The 26,773-nt window shown below is 35.2% G+C and overlaps 1 protein-coding gene across 2 annotated transcripts; it reads right to left on the reverse strand.

The window, feature by feature from the left end:
• Positions 1–499: 499 nt before the first annotated feature.
• LOC115989779 (beta-amyrin synthase-like) lies at positions 500–26,773 on the reverse strand. Of its 2 annotated transcripts, none has more exons than XM_031113648.1 (18): positions 26,486–26,773; positions 25,977–26,198; positions 6,703–6,888; positions 6,432–6,521; positions 6,079–6,276; positions 5,817–5,901; positions 5,466–5,632; positions 4,937–5,128; positions 4,732–4,845; positions 4,520–4,639; positions 4,292–4,414; positions 4,104–4,202; positions 2,686–2,742; positions 2,376–2,566; positions 1,503–1,680; positions 1,199–1,279; positions 1,029–1,112; positions 500–869 (listed from the first exon to the last, which is right to left on the reverse strand). In XM_031113648.1, exons 2-18 carry the CDS (start codon positions 26,175–26,177, stop codon positions 747–749), a joined length of 2,289 nt encoding a protein of 762 aa, XP_030969508.1. In that variant the 5' UTR covers positions 26,178–26,198; positions 26,486–26,773; the 3' UTR covers positions 500–746. The 2 variants fall into 2 exon arrangements, with proteins under 2 accessions (XP_030969508.1, XP_030969507.1); XM_031113647.1 differs by having other exon boundaries at positions 25,977–26,282.

Genomic DNA, 26,773 nt, shown 5'->3' on the forward strand with positions numbered 1-26,773 from the left:
AATGTAAAATATGGACTAGCAATTGCGCTGTAATGTGGATCAAATGACGAGGCAATACAACTACCATTTTCGATTCTAAATCAAATAGATACAAAAAAAAAAAAAAAAAAAAAAAAAAAAAAAAAAAATTCTCCAAAAATATCAATAAATCCTTCAACATACAACTTTCGGAACAAACACATTTCGTATCCCAAAAAACCAAGCATGCCAAAATATTGGAGTGGATAATTGGGATTGTGAACCTTACCCTTATGGAAACAAGGAATTACATGTAACATGCAAAATGTGTTCAATTGACTTGAAAATGTATAAATTAGTCAACTAATTATGGTAGAATATATATTCCAAAAAAAAAAAAATCAATTCTACTATAAGGTATCCTCATTTTTTTCCAAATAGTAATCTCTAATAAAAAAATATATAGTTTTGTAAGCTAAAGCTCCTGTCAACATGAATCCTACTATATATTGGTGATACATATATAACACAACTCGAGACATGATAACATGACAAATATTAATAACAAAAAGATCATCCTAAAAAAATTTATCACATGCAGCGCGCAAGTTCGCGACTAGTACAATATAATATTGTAGGCCTTACTCCCATTTTATTTAGGTAGCCATTATAAACTTCTATGCAGACACTAATAGCTACTAAAGAAAGATAAAGTACTGGTGGGTAAGACAAAAAAGTAAATGGTACATAATTGTAAAAGAAATAAGAACTCGCTACGCCACTCTTAGTTATATAGTTTTGGATGGCAATGGAACATGCTTGCGGTATTCTCCAAGAGCCCACAATGGGAAAATATTTCTATATGCTGAATAGTGCAACATGCAGTTTTTCAAGTAGACACCTGTGGCTTCCTGCCACATCAAAGTAATTAATGATTAATTAGAAATTATTGGAAGTAAAATTATTAGACAAGGGAAAAAACAACGTTCCACAATGGAAGAATGATATCTATGCTCTTGTCAATTTTCATATTTCTATTTGTTATTTGTAGTTATGTTAAACAAAGACACCTGTTGAGGAAAATCGCCATTTTCCAATTGGGTATTGATTATCAACTTCGCTGCGCGATGAAGAGGTGTCGGGTCTCTTTCAGCCTATTACAAGTAAAATTTTATTCTTATAATTATTCAAGAAAAGCATACGATAACACGATATATATGTTTTTAAACCGTAAACTAACCTGTTTGGCATGAATAAGACCCATCATTGCCCATGCAGTTTGTACCAAATTTGATCGATTTCCTTCAAGAGGTATATATATCTATGACCAAGCATAGAGAATTTGTAATTTTAATTTTGATGGAAGAATCTATACAACATCTACAAAATCTCATTTAAAACAAGAATGGATATAATTTTTTTTTTAAATTGAATCATTGATTTACAAAAACACATTGAACCAAATTGATGTAATGAAAGATATTAAAAATATGAAAAGATAAAGAATTTAGAGGCTCAAAGCAAAATCCATGGTTAAACACTACCTTTTCTGGGCATGAAAGATGACTCTCCGACCAGCCACCGTCATCTTTTTGTGTTCTGAGTAAAAAATCAACAGCTTTTCGTATAGCAGGACAATTGTTGTAAGTCTCGCCCACAGCAACTAATGCTCCAAGGGCAAACCATGTACCATACATAAAACAAATTCCCCAATTTCCATACCTACAACAAAGTCTCATCTTGTAATTGATTTGTATTACATCTATATATAAAACTATGATAACAATAATAGTAAGCAAATGTTTCAAATTCATCATGTAATTTATCTGAACATAATAACAATAACAATATGATGTAAATGCACTTTTGATACTACATTTTGGGCTGATTCTTGTTTTTGTCCCTACTTTTTAGTTCTTGATTATAAAAACCATGTCTATTTTGATCTCTGTTATCAACCTACTAACAAAAAATTCATATGTAGCGAACGAAGCACACTATTGGCATGTTAAATGCTGTTGAGACTAATAAAATAATAATAATAAATTTATTTGATTTTTAAAAAATGCCACATCAACATTTAAATAAATAAAAAATTACAAAAAAAATTAATTCTCAATTTTAATTTAAACTGATAAAATTAAAAAAACAAGAACTGCCATTATATTCATACCCCCCACTGCAAATATTATATATATATATATATGTATATACATATATTGCTGACGTAGTCAATTTTCTTTTAAAGATCTACTACACAGTGAAAGCATGTCTTAGTTTCGCTAGTGAAACCAAACAAATTTCCACCGTGGAACTTCAGATTTTATATTCGAATGGCATTCCATAGGGACCAAAATGGGAAGTCCAAAAGTGCATTTACGCCTAATAATATCGAGTAAACTAGTACATGAGCATACCAAGAACCATCAGGCATTTGTATGTCTAAAATGTATCCGACTGCTTTTTGAATGGAATTCTCAATCTCCTTTTCCCTGTGCTCAGGGTGCAACTTCTTAAACAAAAGTAAAGCCTGGATTGATGATGCAGTGCACTCAACATACTCATGCTCAACGACAATACCCTCAAAGAATTCTGTGGGATTAAGCCACTAGAAGGGAAAAAAAGGTAATAACTTTTCCACTAATATATGATAATTAAGATTGAATATATCTGCATAAATTTTCAAATGAACATTTCAACGACACTTCAATATGTTAAGGTACTAACTTCTAACCACTCTTGAGCTCCTGCGGGCTCCCAAGCTGATAAACCTCCATTCTTACTCTACATTATTAACATGAGAGTAATGATTAAATATGTAAAGAAACAAGCCACCAAAAAAAAAAGAAATAAAAAAGGTAAAACAAAGAAAAATTAACAAAGTCACTTCAGAGTTAGTTCAAAAGATGATGAGGGTTTATATATATATATGTTAGGTTCTAAGGATTTAGGATCTAAATGTATTAGAATTTCAATGTGTAATGTTGGCAAACTATGATCAACATTTAGAGTCTAGAAGTAGGCTGCTCAAAGTATGTTTATTATAAAGTTGGAATCAAGTAATTGCAGAAAATTACCATTCACTTTTTGCAAGGCTCGATCGATCAAAGCTCGTGCATAATATTTTTCTGCAGAATTTTCCAACTCAACCCAAGCCCATATGACATGTAGGGTTTTATGTTTTGCCTTAAGTATAAAAGGAAAAACCCTAACCACATTTTATTGTTGTTGTTTATGCTATGTATATGAATCTCTTGTAAGATCTAGAGGTGCTTGCCTTCATACATACTTAAGGTTATCAAGATCAAGATTGATGTTGAGAGCTTGGTGATCATTTCAGTTGCTGCATAAAGAGCTTAAAGGAAAACACAAGTGGGAGTACTTGTGGTTGCTGTGAATCCAAGAAAGAAGTAGTCCGTGGACTCGGAGCTGTCACATGGTCGTGGTAGTAAGTTTTCTACTCAAGGTAGCAATAGGATGTCAGTGGTCTAAGTCGCTACTATAAAACTTCAATTCTTTCATAGTGGATCTGTTTTACCTTGAGAATAGCTAGGTTAAATCCTTCTCAGGTTTTTTACCGGTTTGGTTTTCTTAGGTTATCATATTTTTGTGTTCTTTATTTTCTGCACTGTTTCAATGATATGATTTATTTGTGTTAACCTAGATTTGAATAATTTACCTAAGTTAATCACTTGGCTAAATAACTAGGTTAATCTATTTGTGTTTAAGGGGTCTAAAAACGTATAATATATATTGAAAATTGTAAACAATTTTGGTTTTTTAAGAAGAATATTCTTAGATAACAAATCTCTCTAGATCTGAACAAGTAATTTTCGGCACTTTTAGATCCACCTTTAACAATGTTAGCTTGTATTACCTATTCACGCCTACGCATGCAAAATAAGCAAACAAAAATATACAACACTATGTTAGACTAATGGTTAGATGATTAGTTTACCAATTCATAATTGTTTAAGATTTTAGTAAGAGTAATAATTTTTAATGATATTATAGCAATTAGAAAATGGTAACAATTAACTCCCATTAATTGACAATGGTAAAATCTATTAAATTTGTCTCTTCCTAAGGGCATATGTTTTTGCTACAAGTGGTAATTTATCATTCTATGAAAAGTTAATCCTCACCTGTAAATAAAGTAGGATATTTACAGCATCAAACAAGCGCTCAAGTTCCATTTTCTCACTAACAACTTCAGGTGGCATCATTGAAAAAAGCAAGCAGCACTGTGAAGTAAAGGAGAATTTGGTCACACGGTGATTATGGACAACTAGCAACAATAGAATTTGAAGAGGCATTAAAAAAAGTTATTTACCTTCAAACATTCTGCAGTGCAATCAGAAACTTGTAATCCATGATCTTGATCAGAGAAAGTCCATGATCCTTTAGAAATGTGACGATGCATTTTTCTAAAGTCTCCGGAAGGATTGTCTCTAACCTTTACATTGTTTAAGGGGAACACAATAACTCCAAATGACATATTGATAACGACTTTCCTAAGCAAAAATGTAGACTTTTATGATTTAAGAATTAAAAATCAAACCTGGGATCTTTTTATGAACTCATGCCCTTTCTTTAATACCGGTCCAATTTCATTAGTGAGATCACTAGCTAAAAGAGCTTGAATACTAAAACTCACATCCCACGATTGACTACCAAAACTCTACACACAAATTGCATATATCAAAGTCAGCAATTCATGCAAATGGATAGGTAAAAAGTTCTGTAATTGTTTTGCATAAAATGTGTACTAACATGTGCCTTGATTCCATCTTCAGCGACCCATATGTATTCTTTCACCCTAGCAAGATGTTTCTTAAAAGAATCCCCATCTGGATCTTCAACCCAACAAGCAAGCATACACAATGACTGTTCAATGCAAATGGCATTAGGAGGAATATTATATAGCCTAAATTAACCATGTCTATGGCTTTTCTAGGGCATTGTAGAATCACATTACCTTTTCCACAACCCCATGGGTAATATATCTAGTGACTTCATCTTCATAGTGAATGAGCATCATTGCTGCTTGAAGAGCTTTTTCTCTAACCAATTTATTTAAAGGCCAACGAGTGAGAAGAGGCTCAGTTAATATGTAAAGGCTATCCCAAAGTAGATCTTGTATCAAAGGATGCGGATAGTAGATATCCTCCTGTAGTAATTGATTTCCATAATCAATACATTAGCAAAAAAAAAAATTTCCACAATCAATGCATTGAAAGATATATTTAAAGGACTATATGGTATATGTCATTCCACAATTATCAACCATGAAGGTTGTTGGAATATTGACGTGTGAGTGACATGGTTAGCGAAATATTAAATTTCTAGATTAGATACTAATGACAAGAATGAGTGGTTAATATCACATAATTGGATCCAAACCTACAGGCTTAAACTTTTGGGTCATGTTATGTCCTTCTATGTTCTATTAACCCTTCAATTGGAGTCTTCTCATGGTGTTATCTCCTCGTCAAATGTAAACTCACCTTTGCGCATTGATGACGTGCTTTGGCCCAATTAACTTCATTGTAAGGTTGAGTGTAAAGTTCCTCCCTTAATTGAAGAATAAGAGGTGTGATTGGCCCAACAAACCTTCTCCCATATAAGTATGAAAAAGGCAAGTACACCGACCGACAATAGATCCACATCTTGGCTGCATTTTAGGCACCACAAAATTGATATGTTATAATTAGAATTTGGTGCATTAAAAAGAATGTTAAACCTCTATAGTGACAAAGGCATCAAACAAATGTACTAACTCTGTTTCAACAGTGACTTAACTGATCTTAGAAAGGTTCCACATGCAATAATGATTTAAAAGACACTAGTGTATAAACCTGGATACATGGGAAGAAATGGAGGAAGAAGCCAAAATTCCGGAGGCATTGGGTTGCTTCCACGCCATTCAAACACACCAAGTATCTACAGTTTACAGGACATTGTATACTAGTGTTAATTATCAACAAAAAGTCATCATGCATGGTGAATACTTGAAACCAAATTGTGAAAGAAATATGATTATATTTTAATTTAAAATATAAATTATTTTGAGTATTTAACTCTAATTTGATGTTAATCTCCACAAATAAATAGTCATACCGAAAGCCAGGACTTTCCCCAAGAAGATATGTGTGTTGCACCATCGCGATCAAGGATCCATTTTCTTGCTCTTGTACAAGCATTGTCTTGACCACCATCAGGTCCTTCCCCAAGTATTCGCATACAAATGTAGCTGAGAATTGTGCAAAACATGATGCTGTGGCCTCCTATGTAAAATCCCCATCCACCATCTTCATTCTAAAATGTGATAAAGTTATAGCATAATTACTAGACATGATGTTTGAAGTTTAAACTAAAAACAAAAATAAATAAATAATTTAAAAATGACAAATTTTGCAAAATCTCTATTCTCATTGATTCAGTTAATATTTTAAACTTTCAAGAATGTATACCTGATGATTGTATATGTAACGAAGAATTTCCTCTTTATACTCAGCTGGGAAGACAGTATTAATATGTCCTGTAATGTAAAAACATAAAACCTGCATTTTTTGGATCAAATAAAAGAACAATAGTTGTTATATCGAGCTGAAAGCCAAAATAGTTCACTAGCAAGGATGTTATTTGGAACAATTTCATTGTTCTAGAGGTTTATATTTACTTGACAAATTATAATGATAATGAAAATATTGAAAAATTAATAATGATAATGATGCAACTCACAAAAGGAGGAAGGAAAAACAAGGGGCCAGCATTTTCAGCAGGCCAATGGCCATCACAAGACTGCAAGGCCGCATAGAAATGGACAGCCCTCCTCAATGCACTTGTGGCCTTTTCATGTGTGATTTCCTCTCCATCTTCAATCTTAACCAGGGGAATTGTTTGTTTGAAGTTTTTCTCCCTCAAAAACTGCAATTATTTTAATAATTCCTACGTCATTAGCAAAAAAATATTCCTAAGGCATTAGAAGTTTTGAACTTAAAAATACATTAGTGTGAACATTAGCATCGCCTACTAATACCATAGAGTTTCATTTCATAAAATAAACAACCAAAACAACATTTATAAATTTGGGCACTATATTATACTAGAATTTTAGTCTGATGAACATTGATCAATAATACCTATTAACTAATCCAAGTGGCTAATAGAAGATACTGAGAGTTGTGGTTGTTGTTGGCTTTTTCTTCTTTTTATTTTTTTATTTTTTTGGTGTAAATACAATCAAATGATAGTTGAAACTTGTTAGAATTGAGAATCAATTTTCTATATATGTGCAAGCATAAGTGTATTGTACAAGTAATACGTTGTACAAGTAAAGTACATTGGACCTAGAGGCCATTGGGCTTGTATACTAACGGCCCCCGCAAACTCAAAGGAAAGATAAGAAACCTTAAGTTTGGAAACTAGATCAAGAAAGCATCCTATGGGATGGGATATAGTGTTGATGCCTACAAGCTGATCTTGACAAGTGAGAAAATATAGCTGTAATACCATGTTGAAATTGATAATCAAAATTTAGTTATAAGAGTATTTTGCAAGTAATATTTATGTAGTTTAAGTAAAGTTCATTGGGCCTATAGCCCGTTGGGCTTCTACACTACCAAAAATAAATCTCAAATCCAATTAACCATCTGAATTTGATCTTCTATGTCTAGTGTTTGGTTGTTAACAAATTTTTCTTTTATCATTTTGGGTTCATTTAAAAAATTTTAAGTATAATTATACTTTAACTAAAATAAACAGATCAACAAAATGCACATGTACCAATTATACATTTATATGCCCATGCAATGCGAAGATAATGTCGGTTATATGGTTATTGGTGAAAGAGTGATTCTAGCGATACAATAAATTTTACTGTATAGTTTTACGAAAGGGTAATTACACTCCCCTACTTTAATATTTGGGGAAATGACACTCTGTTAGGTTCTAAAGACTTAGGTATTTATGTATTTAGAACTCTAATGCGTATTGTTGGCAAACCATGATCAAAACAATGTGTTTAGAAGTGTTTTAGTCTTGCTCAAAATTGTATCTTTTATGTAAGGTTGGAATCAAGCTGATGCAGAAGTTACTATGCATTTCGGCCTGGCTCGATCGATCGAAGCTTAGGCTCAATCGATCGAATCTTGGGTAAAATGCGTTTTTCTGCAGAATTCCAACTCAGCCCTAGTTGTTTAAAACTTTTAGGGTTTTCTAATTTGTCCTAAGTATAAAAGACAAACCCTAGTCACGTTTTAGTGTTGCTCATATTACTATTTGTATAAATCTCTTATGAGATCTAAAGGAGCTTTCCTTTACACAAACTTAGGGTTTTCAAGGAGGAGATTTTATCTACAACTTAATGATCAACTCAGTTGCTGCCATTGAAGCTTAAAGAAAATATAAGCGGGTGTGCTTGTATCTGGTGGTGAATCCAAGAAAGAAGGAGTTCGTGGATTCGGAGCATGCACGTGGTCTTGTCAGTAAGTTCTACTGGTGGGTAGCAATAAGAAGTCGAGCATGGGGGCTTGTGAGTCTTACTGTATAAACTTCGATTCTTTCAAGATAGTGGATTCAGGTTTATCTTGAGGATAGCTAGGTCAAATCCTCCCCAGGTTTTTACCGGTTTGGTTTCCTGGGTAATCATATCTTGTGTTATTTATCTTTCCGCTACTTTACATGATATGATCTTTATGATTGTGATAACCTAGATTTGTTAAATTGGACTAAGTAACAACTTGGCTAATTACCTATGAAAGTTCAAAAACGTGGATAAACACCCTTGAACGTTTAGACCCCCAAATAACAACTTAACCAATTCAAGCAATATGTCAAACAACAAGTGTGCGGAAACTTAACATAAGCTATAATATGGAATTGGTTAAAAACTATCTAAGCCAAAGCAAAATACAATCCACAGCAGATAATAAAAAGGCAAAGATAGAAAGGAAGGAAGATGCAAACACAAAGACAACACGCGATGTGTTATCGAAGAGGAAACCAAAGCCCTCGGCGTAAAACCTCTCTGCTGCCCTCCAAGCGGTAAACAATCCACTAGAAAATACAGTTGGGATACATGGACAACAATAGACCCTCCAAACCTAATCTACCCAGTGCACCTAAGCCCTCCAAGCTTCTTGCTCCAACGAGGTTGCGCCGAACCTTTTTCTTTTCTAGCTTCCCGGATTCCGCTACTAAACCGTAGCATCAACCAATGAAGATTGGTTCCTTCCTAACTGCTTCCCAGAAATCCAAACAGCTCTCTCACAGTAATGATAATGGTGAGAATCAGGTTTGGTATAATGCCTCTCAAGGATTTGACAATGGAGAGGAAGAAAGTTGAGGAATTTGAAGAGACTCTAATGTATAGATTGTGGGTGAATCAATCTTGTTTTTCTTTAGGGTTTCTCTCTCAAAATTCTCTCTAGAAGCTCTCTCACAATCGTGGGTAAAAGGGGTATTTATACTGGAGTGGGAGAGGAATGTGAAACGTCAGGTTTAACAAAACAGGGGTGGCTCGCGGCTTGACCTCGGGGCTTGACTAAGTCACGAGATCCAGTCGCGAGATAACCGTATGGCCAGTTGTCCTGTTTTGTCCTGTAGTGCTCCAGCTTGCATGACTGTTCACCTTCCAGCATGCTTGGCACGTGTGCTGCGTCTGGCGGTTTGAAGCCGCGAGTCACCCGCGAGGCCCAACCGCGAGTCTCTGTTTTCTTGCACACTCTTGAGCAATCTTTACTCTATCTCACTCACTACCCTTACATCAAACCCACCTAAATACAAGGTTACTAAATGCTGGATTACAAGAAAATTTGGCACGGAATAAAGCCAATTAGACGGTTGAATAAATTCAACCTTACAATCTCCCCCTTTGGCTATTCCGTGACAAAACCCTAAAACAGACTCTAGACTTAACATGTGAGTTGGGAACAGTTGAACAAAACTCACTCACACCTAACTCTAGAAGCTGTGAAGCACTTGAATCATATGAACATAAGACTCCTGAAACACAACAATATACATTGATCATTGTTAAGCAGAAAATCGTAAAATGCATATGAAACAGGCAATAAGTGATCAAGCAAAGATGGAGTTAAGAAACGAACCATGGCTTGATCAACCAAGTGAACACCACAAGGTAGTGATCACAGTCTCATTCACACTTGGAATGAACACAAGGACATACAAGTTAACAAGCGCAAGGCAAGATACTTGTATGCTCAACACTCAATCAATGCATAATACACAAGGTATATACATCTAGGAACAATCCTACAAGGGCACAAGAGTGACAATACATAAATCAAAATGCAAGACATTTAGATTAAAGTACTGATTTCAACATAGCATAAAGGTTGCATTAAGCAAGGTACATATCATAAAGCCTACAAACTATGCACAAAACAAAAACCCTAAAAGTTTACAAAAGCACATGGGTACAAACACAAAACATCCTGAATAACAGTTTACAAAACACAATATATCAACTTAAAGTGAAAACTTAAACTGAAGAAGAATGTAAAGACACTCCCCCTTAGGTAATATCCTCCCCCTCTGATCATGTCTATCACTCCCCCTTTTTGACCGGAATGGCCAAAGGGTCACTGTTCAGGCTAGGTGGTGAAGCTGTCAAGTTTTGCAGACAAAACATTAATCTGGTCCTGCATGGCTCTCATCCTCTCAAAGTGCTCAGACTGGACTTCTCTGATCCCATCAAGTTGTTCCAGAATGATTTGGAAAGCATCTGGAGGTGTATCTGAGGAAGTTGATGCCCTAGACCTTTTGCCACTCCTCCTGGGTGTTGAAGTTGATGCATGCCCTGCTGCCTCTGCTTCAGTCTCCATTGGGACACCTTCTCCTTCATCACCTTCATCTTCTTCTCCTGGAAGCCTAACACTTATCCTTTTGCAGGTAAGCTTGTTAATTGCAGAGGGTGTGGACATGGGACTGATGTCTTGAGGGATTGGAACACCCTTCCTTCTAAAAATCCTCATTAGCAAACTGGGAAAGATCAATTTTGGCCTAGAGGTTGTTCTTGTCTCATCCACAATGGTGTCATATATGTGGGAACTTATGTCTATGAAATTCTTTTCTTTGAGATCCATCAGAAAAATTGCTCTAGCACAGTTGATTGTAGTCAACTTCTTAATAGGATAGAGGTTAAACATCATGATTGTTGTTAGACACCTCATGTCCACTGGAAAGGCAGTGGTATTCAAACATTTTCCTTCTCTCTGCCCACCTATCCTTTGTTGAACTGTTTCAATAGAAACACTCATATCCTTGTAATTGATAAATTCTTAATCTTCTAATCCTTCAAGCCCTAGCACATCATCAATGACATGTACATCCAAAATGAATTCTTTACCTCTAACCTAGCAACTTAACTCATTCTCTTTTATCACAACATTTGAATAAAATTTCCTAATCAGGGGTTCACACACTACAGGGAAATCACTCAGAAGCTTTTCTCATCCTCTTCCTTCAAAACAGCTGGGGATAAAGGTTTGTCTTAAGTCCTCCAAATCTACAAATCTTTCTTGAATAATTCCAGCTTTTAAGAAGTTATCCTTGTATCTCTCAAAGTGTTGAACTGACCTAAACAGTTTAGAATCCATTTTCAATCTTTTGTCAGCCTTCTTTGCAGGAGTTTTCTTCTTCGGAGGTGAGGGAGCCATCTGTGAACAATCAGAAGAGGCCACAACAGTAAAGAACAATATATGTGTAGACCTAGTCAGTACCATGTAATTAACAAAGAGATTACAGCCACACAAATGAACTTGAACACTTAAACAATAAGTTACTTAGATCAACCATATGGACAAACAAGCCTAAAATAGGAAACACAAGAACAACATGGAGAATGCAGGGGAGAATAAAATCAGTAGATATAGAGACTATCCTAAAGGCAGATATATGTCATTAAGACATATAATGGAAAAATGTCATGACTCACACTCAGCAATTTGAACCTAACAGATGCTCCCAACAGATTAACATAATAGAAAATGCACATTCAGCACAGTAAAACACACATCATCAAACGGAACATTTTGAAACAACACAACAGCTCAAGATCAGATAAAATAAAAAACACACTTAGCTAAGCACAGGATGAAGACCAAAAAGGAAACAACCAAGATCAACACAAACTTTAGCAACAGCATCCGCAAGCTAAGCATGAACAAAGAACAACAGCCAAAACACAAACCCATTTCTAAATCATAAACATATGCGAAAGATCAAAGGGGAAAACACAAAATCAAGTAGAAATGAGTTCAAAACTGAAAACCCATACCTGTGACTTGAAGAATTTGAGCAGAAAATATGCAACAATGGAGATTGGAAATGGGAGCACGGAGTGTTTGGGAGGGAGATAGTTTAGAGAGAAGATGAACAGTCACAAATGTTCGAGGGAAAACTGAAAAAGATTTAAAAACTGCTCCTATTTCTGCCAAACACGCGTTTTTCGCGACTTGATTAAGTCGCCACACAGTCGCCAGTTCAAGCCGCCAAAACACTTAAGGACAAAAATTTGAAAAATTTTTCTAAGTGTTTTTCGCGACTAGAAGGTTTACCCGCGAGTGAGTCACGAGCTTAGCCGCGAAAATCTCTGAGTAACCCTCGCGACTGGACCTTCCACTCGCGAACAAGTCGCTAAAAATGACTCGCAAAGACGCGACTGAGGCTCGCGACTTGACATACCCGCGACTGAGCCGCCAAAACAGGGCAAAACTGGATTTTTGAAATTTTTAGATTTTTCAAACAAAATACTTTCCAAAAACACCTAAAACACTCAAAAATCTTTTTGTGCTTGAATTAACAACGATTGAGCATGTGAAAACACATTTCATCAAGTACAATCACACAAATAAATATGGCATTTATTGAACATAAACTTGTGTGTTGTGTGTGGATATCAACAATGAGATAGTCCTTAGTCTAATGTGAAGTTTCAATGATCAATTCAACCAAGACATACACAATTAGCACTAGATCATGTGACCCATCTCAATTATAGAAATATGTATATATGACCTCCCACAAAACTTGACAACATAATTTGGAGCTTTACATTTGACTCCACTTTTAATCATACCATTTGATCTTTTTGATCTTTTGAGGCAATCATCTCTCATTGTGAGAGTGATATTTGACATTTCACTTTAATGAACAAGCCTTTGGCTTTTTGAATAAACATTTTCTTCAATATAAAGTCGCTTACCCTTTTTCCTAGTCGAATACTAGAATGTGCGACAGGCTTTTGCAGCTCAAAATCTCTTTTCATTTGGAGATTTACATTTGGTGAGCTCTTTTTAGCAAAACAAAAATAAAGAGTGGGAAGATATATAGACACAAGTCTATGCATGTCTCAAGATCAACAAAACCATTCACTAATCATTCATGACAAGTTTGAAGATCTATTTACAACAATCACATAGATTTCAAGATTTCTCCCACAGAGATATGAGTGCATGAAAACAAGAAATGCTCGAAAATGCACAAAGACATTAGCACAAAGGTACAAGACAAAACAAGCTTTGAGACAAAATCTCAACAACGTCAATCAAGCTTTTTTATTTTCTAATTTTTATGTGATTTTTGGATTTTTGACACTAAAAGCAAAAAGATTGATAAAACAGAATTAAAAATATGCACAAGAAGACAAGCAAACAACCAACAGCAAAAACAGCAATCAAACAAACAAACATTGTCACAAAGCATAGGAAGTATTAATGCATGAATATGTTGTAATGCTTATGCATGAGTACCCTTTTTCACCCACACATCACTTGCGTTTGGGGTGATTTCCTTATAGGATTGGGTACGGGAGTTAGGGCTTTCAAACCTTCGTGAGAAGCTTTCCAAGCAGTTGGTGAATGCACTAATCATCTTCATCACGTTCATCATTCCGGGATCACCATTCTGATCTCTAGATTGATTACCTGCCCAATTTCTTCTATCATTTCTAGGTCCTCCTGACCTTTGAGGAGTTGCACTATTCTTTACTCTCAGGTTTTGGCAATTTGGTCGAGTATGCCCTTGAAGTCCGCAATAATGACACACATAAGTTGCTCTAGGACCTCTTTGTGGTCGTGGGCGTGACTTGGCACGAGATTCAGACCTGCCCACAGATTGATTACGGGGATTCAACATCCGTTGGTTCACCACATTCTTCTTCTCCTCCACCTTGAGCTTCTCATCAGTAAGGTCATCTACAACTAGATCTTTGGCCTTTACAAACTTCACTTTTTTAGTGACATTTCCAGATGAACTACTTCCTCCGATATATCCCAATCCGGATTTGTCTGAAAAGCTCTTTTAAGATGAGATAACATCATCTAGCTTCTTGGTGGTGACCCTCTCTATTTTAGCATTTGCTTGCACAACCTCATTCTCAAGAAATCTCACTTTTGTGTAAGCTTCGGACAACTCACCATTCAATGTTTCTATCTCACATTTGGCCTCCCTATATCGGATTAGGAGACTTTTGTAGTCCTCCTCTGCCTTCTTCATTTTTCTCACAGCAGCCTTGGCCACCCTTGTGTACTCACCCGACTTCTCCAAGAGTGAGTTATAATTCTCTTGAAGATTTGCTGTGCTTTCATCTTCTTCAACATCTGATTCTTCAACAATTCCTAGTGATTCATCATCACTATGTTCTCCAAGGTCTCATACAAGCAGATTCAACTCATCTGAAGACTCAATATGAGCAATAGTCATAAAAGCCGAATAGTTCCCCTCTCCATCACAGCTTTCTTCTGATTCTGAGTCAGATGAATCCGAGTCACTCAATGTCGTGGCATACACTTTGCCTTTCGATTTCAAATAATTCGGACATTCCTTCTTAAAGTGTCCATGCCCGTTACATTCAAAGCAAGTTACACCTTGTATAGGTTGGGATTCTTTTCCATCTTTCTTTTTGAATTCCCTTTTCTCCCTTCCAAAACTCTGGAATTTTCTTTTATCATCAAATTTGCCATTATTTTTGAATTTCAAGAACTTTCTGAAATTTTTGACAAGGTATGCAACATCTTTGTCAACTACATCTTCTCCCGATGAGTCTTGATCTTCCACCTTCTCATTAATGGTCTTAAGAGCAAGAGATTTACTCTTCCGTTGATTGGGTAGCGACATCTCATAAGTCTATAGAGAACCAACCAGCTCCTATACTTTGATGTCATCAAGGTCCTTGCTCTCTTCAATCGCTGTCACTTTAGCACGAAAACTTTCCGGCAATGATCGAAGGATCTTCCTTACAATTTTTGAATCCTCCGTTTTCTCCCCCAAGTTGAACTTACTGACAACCACCTCATTTAGCTTCCCATAGAAAGAGTCAAAAGACTCATCCTCACTCATTTTGAGCTCCTCAAACCGAGTGGTTAGCATTTGCAACTTGGTGTCTTTCACTTTCTTCGTGCCTTCATAGGTGGTTTCCAAAATCTCCCAGGCTTCTTTGGCAACGGTAATATGAGAAATCCTGTGAAATTCATCTGGAGACACACCACAGAAAATAGCATTGAGTGCTTTACTGTTAGCATTAGATGCAGCAAGTGCTGTCTTATCCCAAGTGGATTTGGCTGCCTCAGGTCTGGTCCAACCAATCTCAACAGCATCCCAAATAGATTCATCAATAGAACACAGAAAAGCTCTCATACGAACCTTCCAAAAAGTATAATTACTACCATCAAAATATGGAAGTGCATTTAGGGATTGAGACCGATCCATCTCAAAAGGGAGTCAAGGATCACACAAAGGTAATGAAACAAATAACAGTGTACCCGCTCTGATACCAATTGAAAGTTCAAAAACGTGGATAAACACCCTTGAACGTTTAGACCCCCAAATAACAACTTAACCAATTCAAGCAATATGTCAAACAACAAGTGTGCGGAAACTTAACATAAGCTATAATATGGAATTGGTTAAAAACTATCTAAGCCAAAGCAAAATATAATCCACAGCAGATAATAAAAAGACAAAGATAGAGAGGAAGGAAGATGCAAACACAAAGACAACACGCGATGTGTTATCGAAGAGGAAACCGAAGCCCTCGGCGTAAAACCTCTCCGTCGCCCTCCAAGCGGTAAACAATCCACTAGAAAATACAGTTGGGATACATGGACAGCAATAGACCCTCCAAGCCTAATCTACCCAGTGCACCTAAGCCCTCTAAGCTTCTTGCTCCAACGAGGTTACGCCGAACCTTTTTCTTTTCTAGCTTCCCGGATTCCGCTACTAGACCGTAGCATCAACCAATGAAGATTGGTTCCTTCCTAACTGCTTCCCAGAAATCCAAACAGCTCTCTCACAGTAATGATAATGGTGAGAATCAGGTTTGGTATAATGCCTCTCAAGGATTTGACAATGGAGAGGAAGAGAGTTGAGGAATTTGAAGAGACTCTAACGTTTAGATTGTGGGTGAATCAAATTGTTTTTTCTTTAGGGTTTCTCTCTCAAAATTCTCTCTGGAAGCTCTCTCACAATCGTGGGTAAAAGGGGGTATTTATACTGGAGTGGGAGAGGAATGTGAAACGTTAGGTTCAACAAAACAGGGGTGGCTCGCGGCTTGACCTCGCGGCTTGACTAAGTCACGAGATCCAGTCGCGAGATAACCGTATGGCTAGTTGTCCTGTTTTGTCCTGTAGTGCTCCAGCTTGCATGACTGTTCACCTTCCAGCATGCTTGGCACGTGTGCTGCGTCTGGCGGCTTGCAGCCGCGAGTCACCCGCGAGGCCCAGCCGCGAGTCTCTGTTTTCTTGCACACTCTTGAGCAATCTTCACTCTATCTCACTCACTACCCTTACATCAAACCCACCTAAATACAGGGTTACTAAATGCTGAATTACAAGCAAATTTGGCACGGAATAAAGCCAATTAGATGGTTGAATAAATTCAACCTTACAACCTAAGTTAATTCAATTGTATTTTAAGGGGTCTAAAACTATCAAGTGGTATCAGAGCGGGTAGCTATTTTGTTGTTGATCTTTTGATCACTGAGCTGATCCTTGACCCCTATTGTCATGGAACACGGACACTCTCTAGTTATTCCTCCTCACTTTGATGGGAATAATTATGCTTATTGGAAAGTAAGGATAAAAGCATTCCTGAAATCGATTGATGAGAGAGTCTGGAACTCCACTGAATTCGGATGGGAGAAGCCCACTACTCCTGTTAATGAGTGGGAAACTTCCCAAAAAGAAGCAGTTGCGTTCAATAGTAAGGCTATGAATGCTATCTTTAACACTGTTTCTATGGAGGAATTTAAGAGAATCTCTAATGTTGAGGTTGCTCATACTGCTTGGAATATCCTCCAGACTGTGCATGAAGGTACAAAGGCTGTCAAAATCAATAAATTGCAGTAATTGACTTCTAAATTTAAAAGTATTAGGATGTCTGATGATAAATATTTTGATGAATTATATGCTAAATTGAATGATATTGTAAATTCTTCTTTTAACTTGGATGAAATCTATGATCAATCTAAAATTGTTAGGAAGATACTTAGATCTTTAACTGAAGACTTTAAACCCAAAGTGACTGCCATTACTGAAAGTAAGGATGTGGACTCCATCCCTGTTGATGAGCTTGTAGGATCTCTTCAATCTTATGAGTTGGACCTGCCCAAAACTACCAAATTCAAATCAATGGCTCTTAAGTCAGTTGATGATGTTGAAGGTGGTGGATTTGATGATAAACTCTCTACTACAGAGATTGCTTACCTTACCAAGAACTTTAGAAACTTTCTTAGGAATAGTAACAGAAAGGCAAGAGGCACGAACACTGCTGAACCTAAAAACTTTAGGAAGCATGATCCCACTAAGGTTAACAATAATGATAAACCTACATAAAAAGTAGGTCAATCTTCTAATAATTCTTTGGGTTCTCAGTATTTTGGATGTCAATGGTATGGTCACATGAAATCTGAATGTCCTACCTATTTGAAGTCTAAGGGTAAGGCTATGGCTATAACCCTTTGTGATGGTGAAGTTTCTGATAATGATTCTGATTGTGACGAGAATGGAAACTTCATTACTTTCACTGCTACTGCTGTAGTCAATGAGAGCATATCTATTGAAGAGAACCCTTCTAATGGGGAACTCTCTGAGGATGCAGATCTTCAAGAGACCTATAATAAACTTTGCAAAGTTGTTGCGCAAAGGATGCTATGAATGTTGAACTTGGCCTGAAGAAAATTGAATCTCTTGAGCTTGATAAGAAGAATTTGCTTTTAAAACTGTTTGATACTAATGAACTTTTGAACAATGTGAAAACTAAGAATATGCTTTTGCTTGATAAAATTAAATCTTTGGAACTTGATTTATCTGTTGCTAGATCTGCTAGTTCTAAACTTGATCAAATGTTGAGTGTTCAAAAGTTTTCTTCTGACAAATCTGGATTAGGTTATGTTGAAAGCATCTTTATGTCTGCTCCCCATTCCACAAACTTTGTCCCTTCTTCTTCTTCTGAACCTTCTGTGAGTAGGATTGTGAGTGAAACTGCCAAACCCCCTGTGAGTGAGGTTGTCAAACCCATAGAAGTTTCATCATCTAGGAAGATTAGGGTTGATCTGAAAGAGTCTAAGCCTAAGAAGCCTACCCTATCTAAGGACAAGACACATGATAAACCTGCATCGGTTTGTCATTTTTGTGAAAAGTCTGGACACATACGTCCAAACTGTTACAAGCTGCAAGCTGCAAAGAAAGCAAACAAACCAAAAGTACCTGTGCCTCAAGCACAAGATCCTATGGTACTCATTGGTGAATTGGTAAAGGCTTTAAACTTTTATTCCAATCCTGGAATTGGCAATCATTCTCATGTGAATAAGAACTCCAACGCTCATGGTGCATCTAAAAGGTTTTGGATGCAAAAGACTCGATCTAACTGAGTCTTTCTGACATGGTCCTTATGCTTCATTGCTCTACCCTTTGTGATCATTGTTCTTTGGTTTTGTTTTTTTTTTTTTTTTTTTTTTTTTTTTTTTTTTTTTTTTTTTTTTTTTTTCTAGGATTTGCATTGCATAACATTCATGCATTTCATTCTACGTGTTTTTTTTCTTTTAAAAAAAAAAGGGGAAGAAAAAGGAAGCACATTGTATTTTGTACTATTTTTCTTAGTTTTTAAGAACAAAGTTGGTCAATTTATTTTCACATAACATGTCTTTTATACCTTGTTTAGCTTTGATGAGCTTACTTATTGCACATTACTAGTTGAAACTTTGTAATGCATGTTGTGTGGGAAAGATGTTTGTGGTTTTTAATTACTCTGTCTTGATCTTGAAGTCACATGTTTTTTACTGTCGGACTTGATCTTTTAGAGAAATGCATAAATAACCATCTCACCACTGTTCACTAGCCAATCATGAACACCTTAGTGCATATCATAAGATTTTGTGCTCGAGAAAATGTAGCACATGCACAAAAAGAATATAAGGTGAAGCCTCGGTTTAATTGCTTAATACTTAAAATTGGTGTGTACTATTAGGCTTGATGCCAAATCACATAATTAAAATTGGTGTGTACGTTATCCTGACTTTTTAATAAGTTTCTGAATGAATTAAAATTGGTGTGTATATTATGAGGCATAAATTCAAGAAACTTACATGATTGCAAGCTTATGTTCTAGGAGATGTGGGAGTTATATGATGTAACTCTTTAGGTGATAGTCTCTTTTATATTCTATGTGATGAATTTTGTAGACTTTGTGATTGATTGCTATTCACATATCACCTCACATGTATCTCAAACTTTCGCTAGTTGCACACACTATACAAGTTACTCTTTGTTAAACATTGTACATGTTATTGTCTGTGTTTATGGTCTGACCAACCAAGTTTTACAAATACCTTGAATTTTGTGCAAAATTAATTTGATGCTTGAAAATTTATGGAGAATGGAAGAAATTTTAATTTTGGGAATTTTGGGCTTAAATTCTTGTTTTTGAAAATCATATCATTACATACTCATGCATTTTGTTCCTCAATTTCAATGCTTTGAGTTGTTCCTAAATATTTTTTCAAAAACTGTGTTTTTTTTCTCAAATTTAGTGAGCCTCTGCCCGTTTCAATTGATCCATTCTATTTTTCGTTCGATCGAAATTTTTTTAAAAATGTTTTAATGAGCCTCTGTCTATTTCGATCGATCGAAGCTGATTTTCGATCAATCGAAACTCGTGAATCAGGTTTTTAAAAACTCAGATTTGACTTGTTCAAATAACTTTTTCAAATTTTTTTTCTCTCTCTCCGACTTGGCAAGGCTCCACTGAGATTTTTTGTCATTTTCCTCCATTTTTCTTGCAAGGATTCTCTCTCCCTAAGCCGGTTTGTCTATTTTGCCCTTCCTTTTGCATTATTTTCACATTTTCATGCATTAATTTCATGGTTTTTTGGGTAATTTTCGAACTATACTCTTTTTGGGATTTTTGATTATTCAAGCCTTGTTTTATGAATTTGATCAATGGGTTTTGTTGCTACAATGTTATATTCATGATATATGTTGGTTAATTTGATCAATTTGGGCTTTTATGAAAAATCAAAAATTCTAGGGTTTGTTATGAATCCAAATTGGGGCTTTTTGTTCAAATTGGTTCAATTGATGGAATTGGCTTGTTGAATTGATGTTTTTGGTCATTCTTTTCTGAAATCTATCTTGTATGATGATCAATTCGTCAATTTATTTCAAAATTGATCAAGTGGTTTTTCAAAATTTTGGGATTTTTGTTAGAAACTCTATGCTCAAGCTAAATTTGTGAACTTGAACTAATTTTGAACCTAATTACACTGCATTAGGTCATGCATCACTACATTTAAATTGTTCATGCATCATATAGATTTTTGTTCTATATTTTTTTGTGTTAACTTGCAGTCTGCCCTTAGTGTTTTTTTTGTTTTTCTTCCTTTGCTTTGTGTTTTGGTCCTTATCCTAGCACCATGCCTAGGAAAACTAGAGCCCATAGGACCCCTTCCACTTCCTCTGAGTCTGCCTCTAAGAGTGAGGTGTTTAGGAATGATAAAAGCAAAGAGGCCTTTGAGACTTTGAATTGTAAGCGTAAGATTTGGGCTGACCGTGCTGTGATTTTAGATGAGATTGCTCCGGCTATTAGGGCTAACTTTGAGTCTAGAGGTTGGGTGCCTCTCTTAGAGATAGATCATCCACCCCCGACTGTCCTAATTAGAGAGTTCTTCTCGAATCTCTCTTGCCACGTCTATGATTCCAACACCCTTGTCAGGAGTTGGATACGAGGTGTTGAGTTCACCATTATCCCTCGGGTAGTGGCTGAGGTTCTTGGGGTTCCGATTGTTCGGGAACTTGACTATCCCTATGATAAGTCTCCTCCCTTAGATGCTGTCATGTCATACATCACTGAGTCGTCTATCCAATGGGGTTTTGATCCTCAGATCACGTCCGCTGAGCTTACCGAGTTTGCCTATCTTTTCTTTAGGATAGCATGTCATTCATTGTGGCCTATTTCTCATCTCTACACCATCCCTCTAGAGCGATGTGTGTTTTTGTATGCGTTCGTTTCTGATGCGTCTATTAGTTTCCCACATCTGTTCCTTCGTTCTTTGAATGAGGTTCATAGGAGTTCTGTCGTAGGGCATGCGCTTATTCATCCTATTTTCATTCATAGGATTCTATTGTTTCTGGGTCTAGATGGTTTCCCTTCTGGTGAGCCTATTCATGTTATTGCTCCCATAGGTGCCACCTTTCTTAGATAGAGGGCTGCTCACTTGAGAGTTGCTCCTTCGCATCTTAGAGGTGTGTCATCTGGTGCTATTCCCCCTCCTCCCTCTTCTACAAGTGTTGATGCTGCTGAGACATCTGATGGTGCTGATGCTGATGTTCCTCCATCAACTACTTCGGATGATTCAGACATTCGACGTATGTTGGATCATGTCTTGACCGTTCAGGCAGCTCATGGACAGATTTTGGTGGATGTGCTCGATGAGATCCGTGCTCGATGAGATCCGTGCTTTGTGTGCGGAGTTGGCACAGTTTAGACGTTCTTCGACACCACCTCCCTTTTGATGATGGTTTTTGTTTGCCCTTTCGCATTCCATCACAAAAAGAGGGAGTACATTGTAGAGTTTTTGTTTTCAGGGGAAGTGTATTTTTGTTGGTTGGGGCTTGTGGAGTTTAGATTATATCTAGGTGCTTCACATTGTATTTTATCTTTTTAGCTCTTGCCATGTTTCTGATGGAATATTCATGTTAGGGGGAGTGTTTTTTTTTACTTTATTTGTTTCTTGTTTTTCAACTGTTTATTGATTTATATTTATGAGTTTTTCATTGATATATGTCTTTATTGTGTGTTATTTGAAATCAAGAATTTATTTTGTTTACTTGTATTTTTTCCACACATGCGGTTATGCGCTTTGTTTAGTGTTTCAGGAAATATACAGGTTGATTCAATTGAGTTGCTATCTACACTTGCAACTGATGAATAGTAGTTAGGATTGAATTTGTTTTATGAGCATTATTTGTGTAAAGGGCTTTTTCTTTGTAAACTTTGAGCTTCGAGTTGTGTTTTGTCACGGATTGCCAAAGGAGGAGTTTGTTAGGTTCTAAAGACTTAGGTATTTATGTATTTAGAACTCTAATGTGTATTGTTGGCAAACCATGATCAAAACAATGTGTTTAGAAGTGTTTTAGTCTTGCTCAAAGTTGTATCTTTTATGTAAAGTTGGAATCGAGCTGATGCAGAAGTTACTATGCATTTCGGCCTGGCTCAATCGATCGAAGCTTAGGCTCGATCGATCGAATCTCGGGCTGAATGCGTTTTTCTGCAAAATTCCAACTCAGCCCTAGTTGTTTAAAACGTTTAGGGTTTTCTAATTTGTCTTAAGTATAAAAGGCAAACCCTAACCATGTTTTAGTGTTGCTCATATTGCTATTTGTGTAAATCTCTTGTGAGATCTAGAGGAGCTTTCCTTTACACAAACTTAGGGTTTTCAAGGAGGAGATTTTATCTACAACTTGATGATCAACTCAATTGCTGCCATTGAAGTTTAAAGAAAATACAAGCGGGTGTGCTTGTATCTGGTGGTGAATCCAAGAAAGAAGGAGTCCGTGGATTCGGAGTTTGCACGTGGTCATGTTAGTAAGTTCTAATGGTGGGTAGCAATAATAAGTCGAGCGTGGGGGCTTGTAAGTCTTATTGTATGAACTTAGATTCTTTCAAGATAGTGGATTCAGGTTTACCTTGAGGATAGCTAGGTCAAATCCTCCCCTTACTAATATAAACAAAAAGGAGGGGAGTGTTAATTTTTTTAAACCACAAGTGAGGGGAGTGTAATTACCCCTATTACTAATAACTTATATATGACAATAGATTGTATGGGTTTGGTTTTGACCCTATCGGATATGAGTAAGAAACTTATCTAAAGTGAGTTGTTATATCTATAACCCTGACCTAAATTTTTTTTTTTTTTAATTTTTTTGGTCAGCTTAACTCAATATAACTTGTATTCATTTTCATTAAATAAAAAAAAATAAAAAAGACTTTAACAAACTTTCTAACCTCTTTGTTCGAATTTCTTTCAATTTATATAAAATAAAAAGAAAAGTACCCAATAACTTTAATAATACATAAATCCTTAAGTTTGTAGTTTGGTAATTAATTCTAATAATCTACTAGTCAAATAATTTCACAAAAATAATAAATAAATAAAATACCTTTGCATGGTATACATAAAATAAAAAATAAAGTTAAATCACCTATAAAATAACTAAGTTTGCATTTGGATTACCTTTTTGCTGAAATTTTATTTGCATATTTTATGTTGAAAGATCGTAAAAGGTCACTTGTATTTCAAAAGAGAGGTAATAAAAAGTTGAACATAAACATATAAGTCTAAAAAATTAAATTTAAAAAAAAAAAAATTCAAACTCATGCTTAAATATAAAGAGCTTTAATAATAGAATATCACATGTCAAGTAAAGAAAAGTCAATTATAAAGAAAAAAAAAAAAAATATATATATATATATATATATAATTAACTTACTAAAAACTGCTCAATTTGGTAGTAGATCTAATCCAACGCTAAAAATACTCATATTTGAGAATTGGACATTAAGTTTTATTAATACTTTCAGGGATCTGTGATATAGAAAATTTAATATAATTTTAGTACACAAACATATATTGAAAATATATCAATAAAAATTATAAATTTAAAATTTTATAATGAGACTTTACGAACAAGCGGGTTCGGTTGGATCAAAATTGGGTACAGATAATAAGCAAAAACAACTATTGGATGGCGTTATATATTTATCTATTGCATTAATGGCATCCTAGATTCCTTGTAGAATGAGTCAACAATCAACACCAACAAAATATTGAAGGTTAGGTAAGACTTTCTCTGTTATTTAAGACTTTCTCCATTTGCTTTTTAAACAAAAATTCGGTTTCTCCAGTTAGACAAAATAATGATAATAATTACATATGCAACCAATTACACAGTTTCTTTCTTTTTTTTTTCTTTTTTTTTTCTTTTTTTTCCTTACCGAGTAGTTTTATGTGAAAATAATTTTGCATTAACTATGATTTGTCACCTTAAACATTGTGAAAGAAGTGAAAAAAGAATTCAGACGAAATTGTACTATAGATCCCTGGAATTTATCCGTTAGCGTAATTAGCTTTTCAAGTTTTAAGTAGACGTTATTAGTCTTTCAAGTTTTAAAAATAAACTATACAAGTTTTATTGTTAACTGATATGTTAGTGGTATTGTATATGTGGTTGATGGAATAATAACCTGACAATTTTTTTTAAGGGATATGTTAACCAAAGCCAACATTGGTTTAAGAACTACTACCTTTGTCCTAGTTTGTTTATCCTCTATTCCATTTTGGGATGTCCCAAAATATTATCCTGTTTCTAAAAATAAAAATTATTAGTTTACTAATGTTCCTATTATACCCCTACTTTATTTTCAAAACTATTTGAAAAGAAAACTAACTAATATTTTAAAAAATTAATTTAATTGGGGCACCTTTTTAGTTGCATTATTAAGAATAACTCTTTTTAAAAAAATTGATAAATTTATTTAAGGATAGTTTTGTAAACTTATATATTTTTATAAGGTAGATAAGACAATAAATGATGTTCCCTTAAAAAATTTGACTTTTTAAACAAAACAAACAAATTAGGACAGAAGGAGTATTTTTAAAAGCACTTTATTGGAAAAATGATAAAATAATAAATATTGTTGACAACTTTTTATATTTGGCATGAAAGTTGTGTCAAAACTTTCTTATTATGGTTTATTAAGCATTACTCTAAGTGCATCCATTAACATGAGCTTTTTTTTTTTAATTATGTTGTATTTTTCTAAGAAAAATTTCAAATATTATTTTACACTTCAGAAACTCATTAATATCAAAATACTTGATCAGGTAAGTAATTGATAATACCAAATCAAACATGATTAGAGCTCTTTTTTTCCATCAATTACGTAATAATTTATAAGACTATCCATATCTATGTATATTATTTAAACAAGTCACTTGATTTAATAAGAACGTTATGTAACTAAAACTATAATGAATGACTTTTTTAATTACCACATCATGATGGGGTGAAGCAAGATACTTAAAGAATTTGTTAAAATTGTTGTGTTGTGTAAGATTGTTGTTGAATGAAATAAAGACAGATTATATCATTATTTAAAGAGCCGGGTCATATCATTATTCACAGGGTCATGTCAAAATGTGTGCTTAGGGTTGGGACGAAGCCATTCTTTGGCTTTAGGGAGCTCTGGGCCACCTAAAACTTGAAATAAAAAATATTAGTATGTACATATAGGTACTAATTTAGTATTTTGCTTCAATAATTTTACCCTTAGCCACCCTTATAAATAGCAAACTCAAAAAAAAAAAAAAAAAAGCCCAATATATAACAAAATCACCAACACTTAAACCAATACCAAAGTTACAAAATTTAGCCCAATCTACCAATTAGAAAAATGTTTTGACCATGCATGACCGAAAAATCATTAATTTAAGGTACCTGCATTCGCCAGAGAAGATCACCGCAAGCCGGGAATTGACGTCGATTTTTGTGGAAATTTTGACGAGCCTCTTCAACCTCAGCTCGCTCTTCTGGTGTGCCAGCCTCCGGGTCAAACTCCCATGTTTGTCTTCCCGCAAAGTTATTTGTACTAAAAAGATAAGGGTCATTTTTGCCCTCTCCTATCTTCAGCTTCCACATTCTTTCTTAGTTAATTTGAATCTGCATGTGCAAAGCTCTTTTATAGTGATGATAATGACACCACTCTCTTCTCTTCTCTTCTCTTTTGTTTGTAACTATTAGAGTCTGTGATAGTAAATAATCATGCATATATATAGATACAATGAACATTTTTTCAGCAAAGAATATTAGAGTCTGTGATAGACAAACAACATACGAAAAAGATCTAGAAATTGACCATTTAGATGGTGTATAGCAGAAAACACTTATGTGATCCCATATATTTCACTGTAAACATGTTAGAATATATGAGAGAGAGAGAGAGCTACCTTTATGAAATATATGGTACTCAAAACATGTAGTACTGTTGTGTTAAGAACTTCCCACCAATATAGATTTGGCTATGGAGGGGAACAAATGGAGATTTGTGGGTTTGCAAGGCCTTAAACTTGAGAATAATTTTTTATCTTCAACAGGCTGAAACTCGCCTAATACAGAAAAATCTACACCAAGTATTAGAGAGTGCCCTAGTGACAAAGGTTTATTATTCTAATTTCTTTTGGTTGGGTCAGCCTGTTAAATATTTGTTCACTCCTAGGATGTCCACCAACTAATGA

This window comes from Quercus lobata, chromosome 5 (genome assembly GCF_001633185.2).
Source record: "Quercus lobata isolate SW786 chromosome 5, ValleyOak3.0 Primary Assembly, whole genome shotgun sequence".
Lineage (NCBI taxonomy): Eukaryota > Viridiplantae > Streptophyta > Magnoliopsida > Fagales > Fagaceae > Quercus > Quercus lobata.

What these genes read in the sequence shown, in the direction of transcription:
- LOC115989779 (XM_031113648.1), bottom strand. Translation starts at nt 26,177, where the DNA reads ATGTGGAAGCTGAAGATAGGAGAGGGCAAAAATGACCCTTATCTTTTT. An exon ending in ATCTTCTCTGGCGAATGCAG is followed by an intron (nt 6,889 to 25,976) that starts GTACCTTAAATT and finishes AAATAATTGCAG; the next exon opens with TTTTTGAGGGAGAAAAACTT. An exon ending in TGTTTTTCCTTCCTCCTTTT is followed by an intron (nt 6,522 to 6,702) that starts GTGAGTTGCATC and finishes CAAAAAATGCAG; the next exon opens with GTTTTATGTTTTTACATTAC.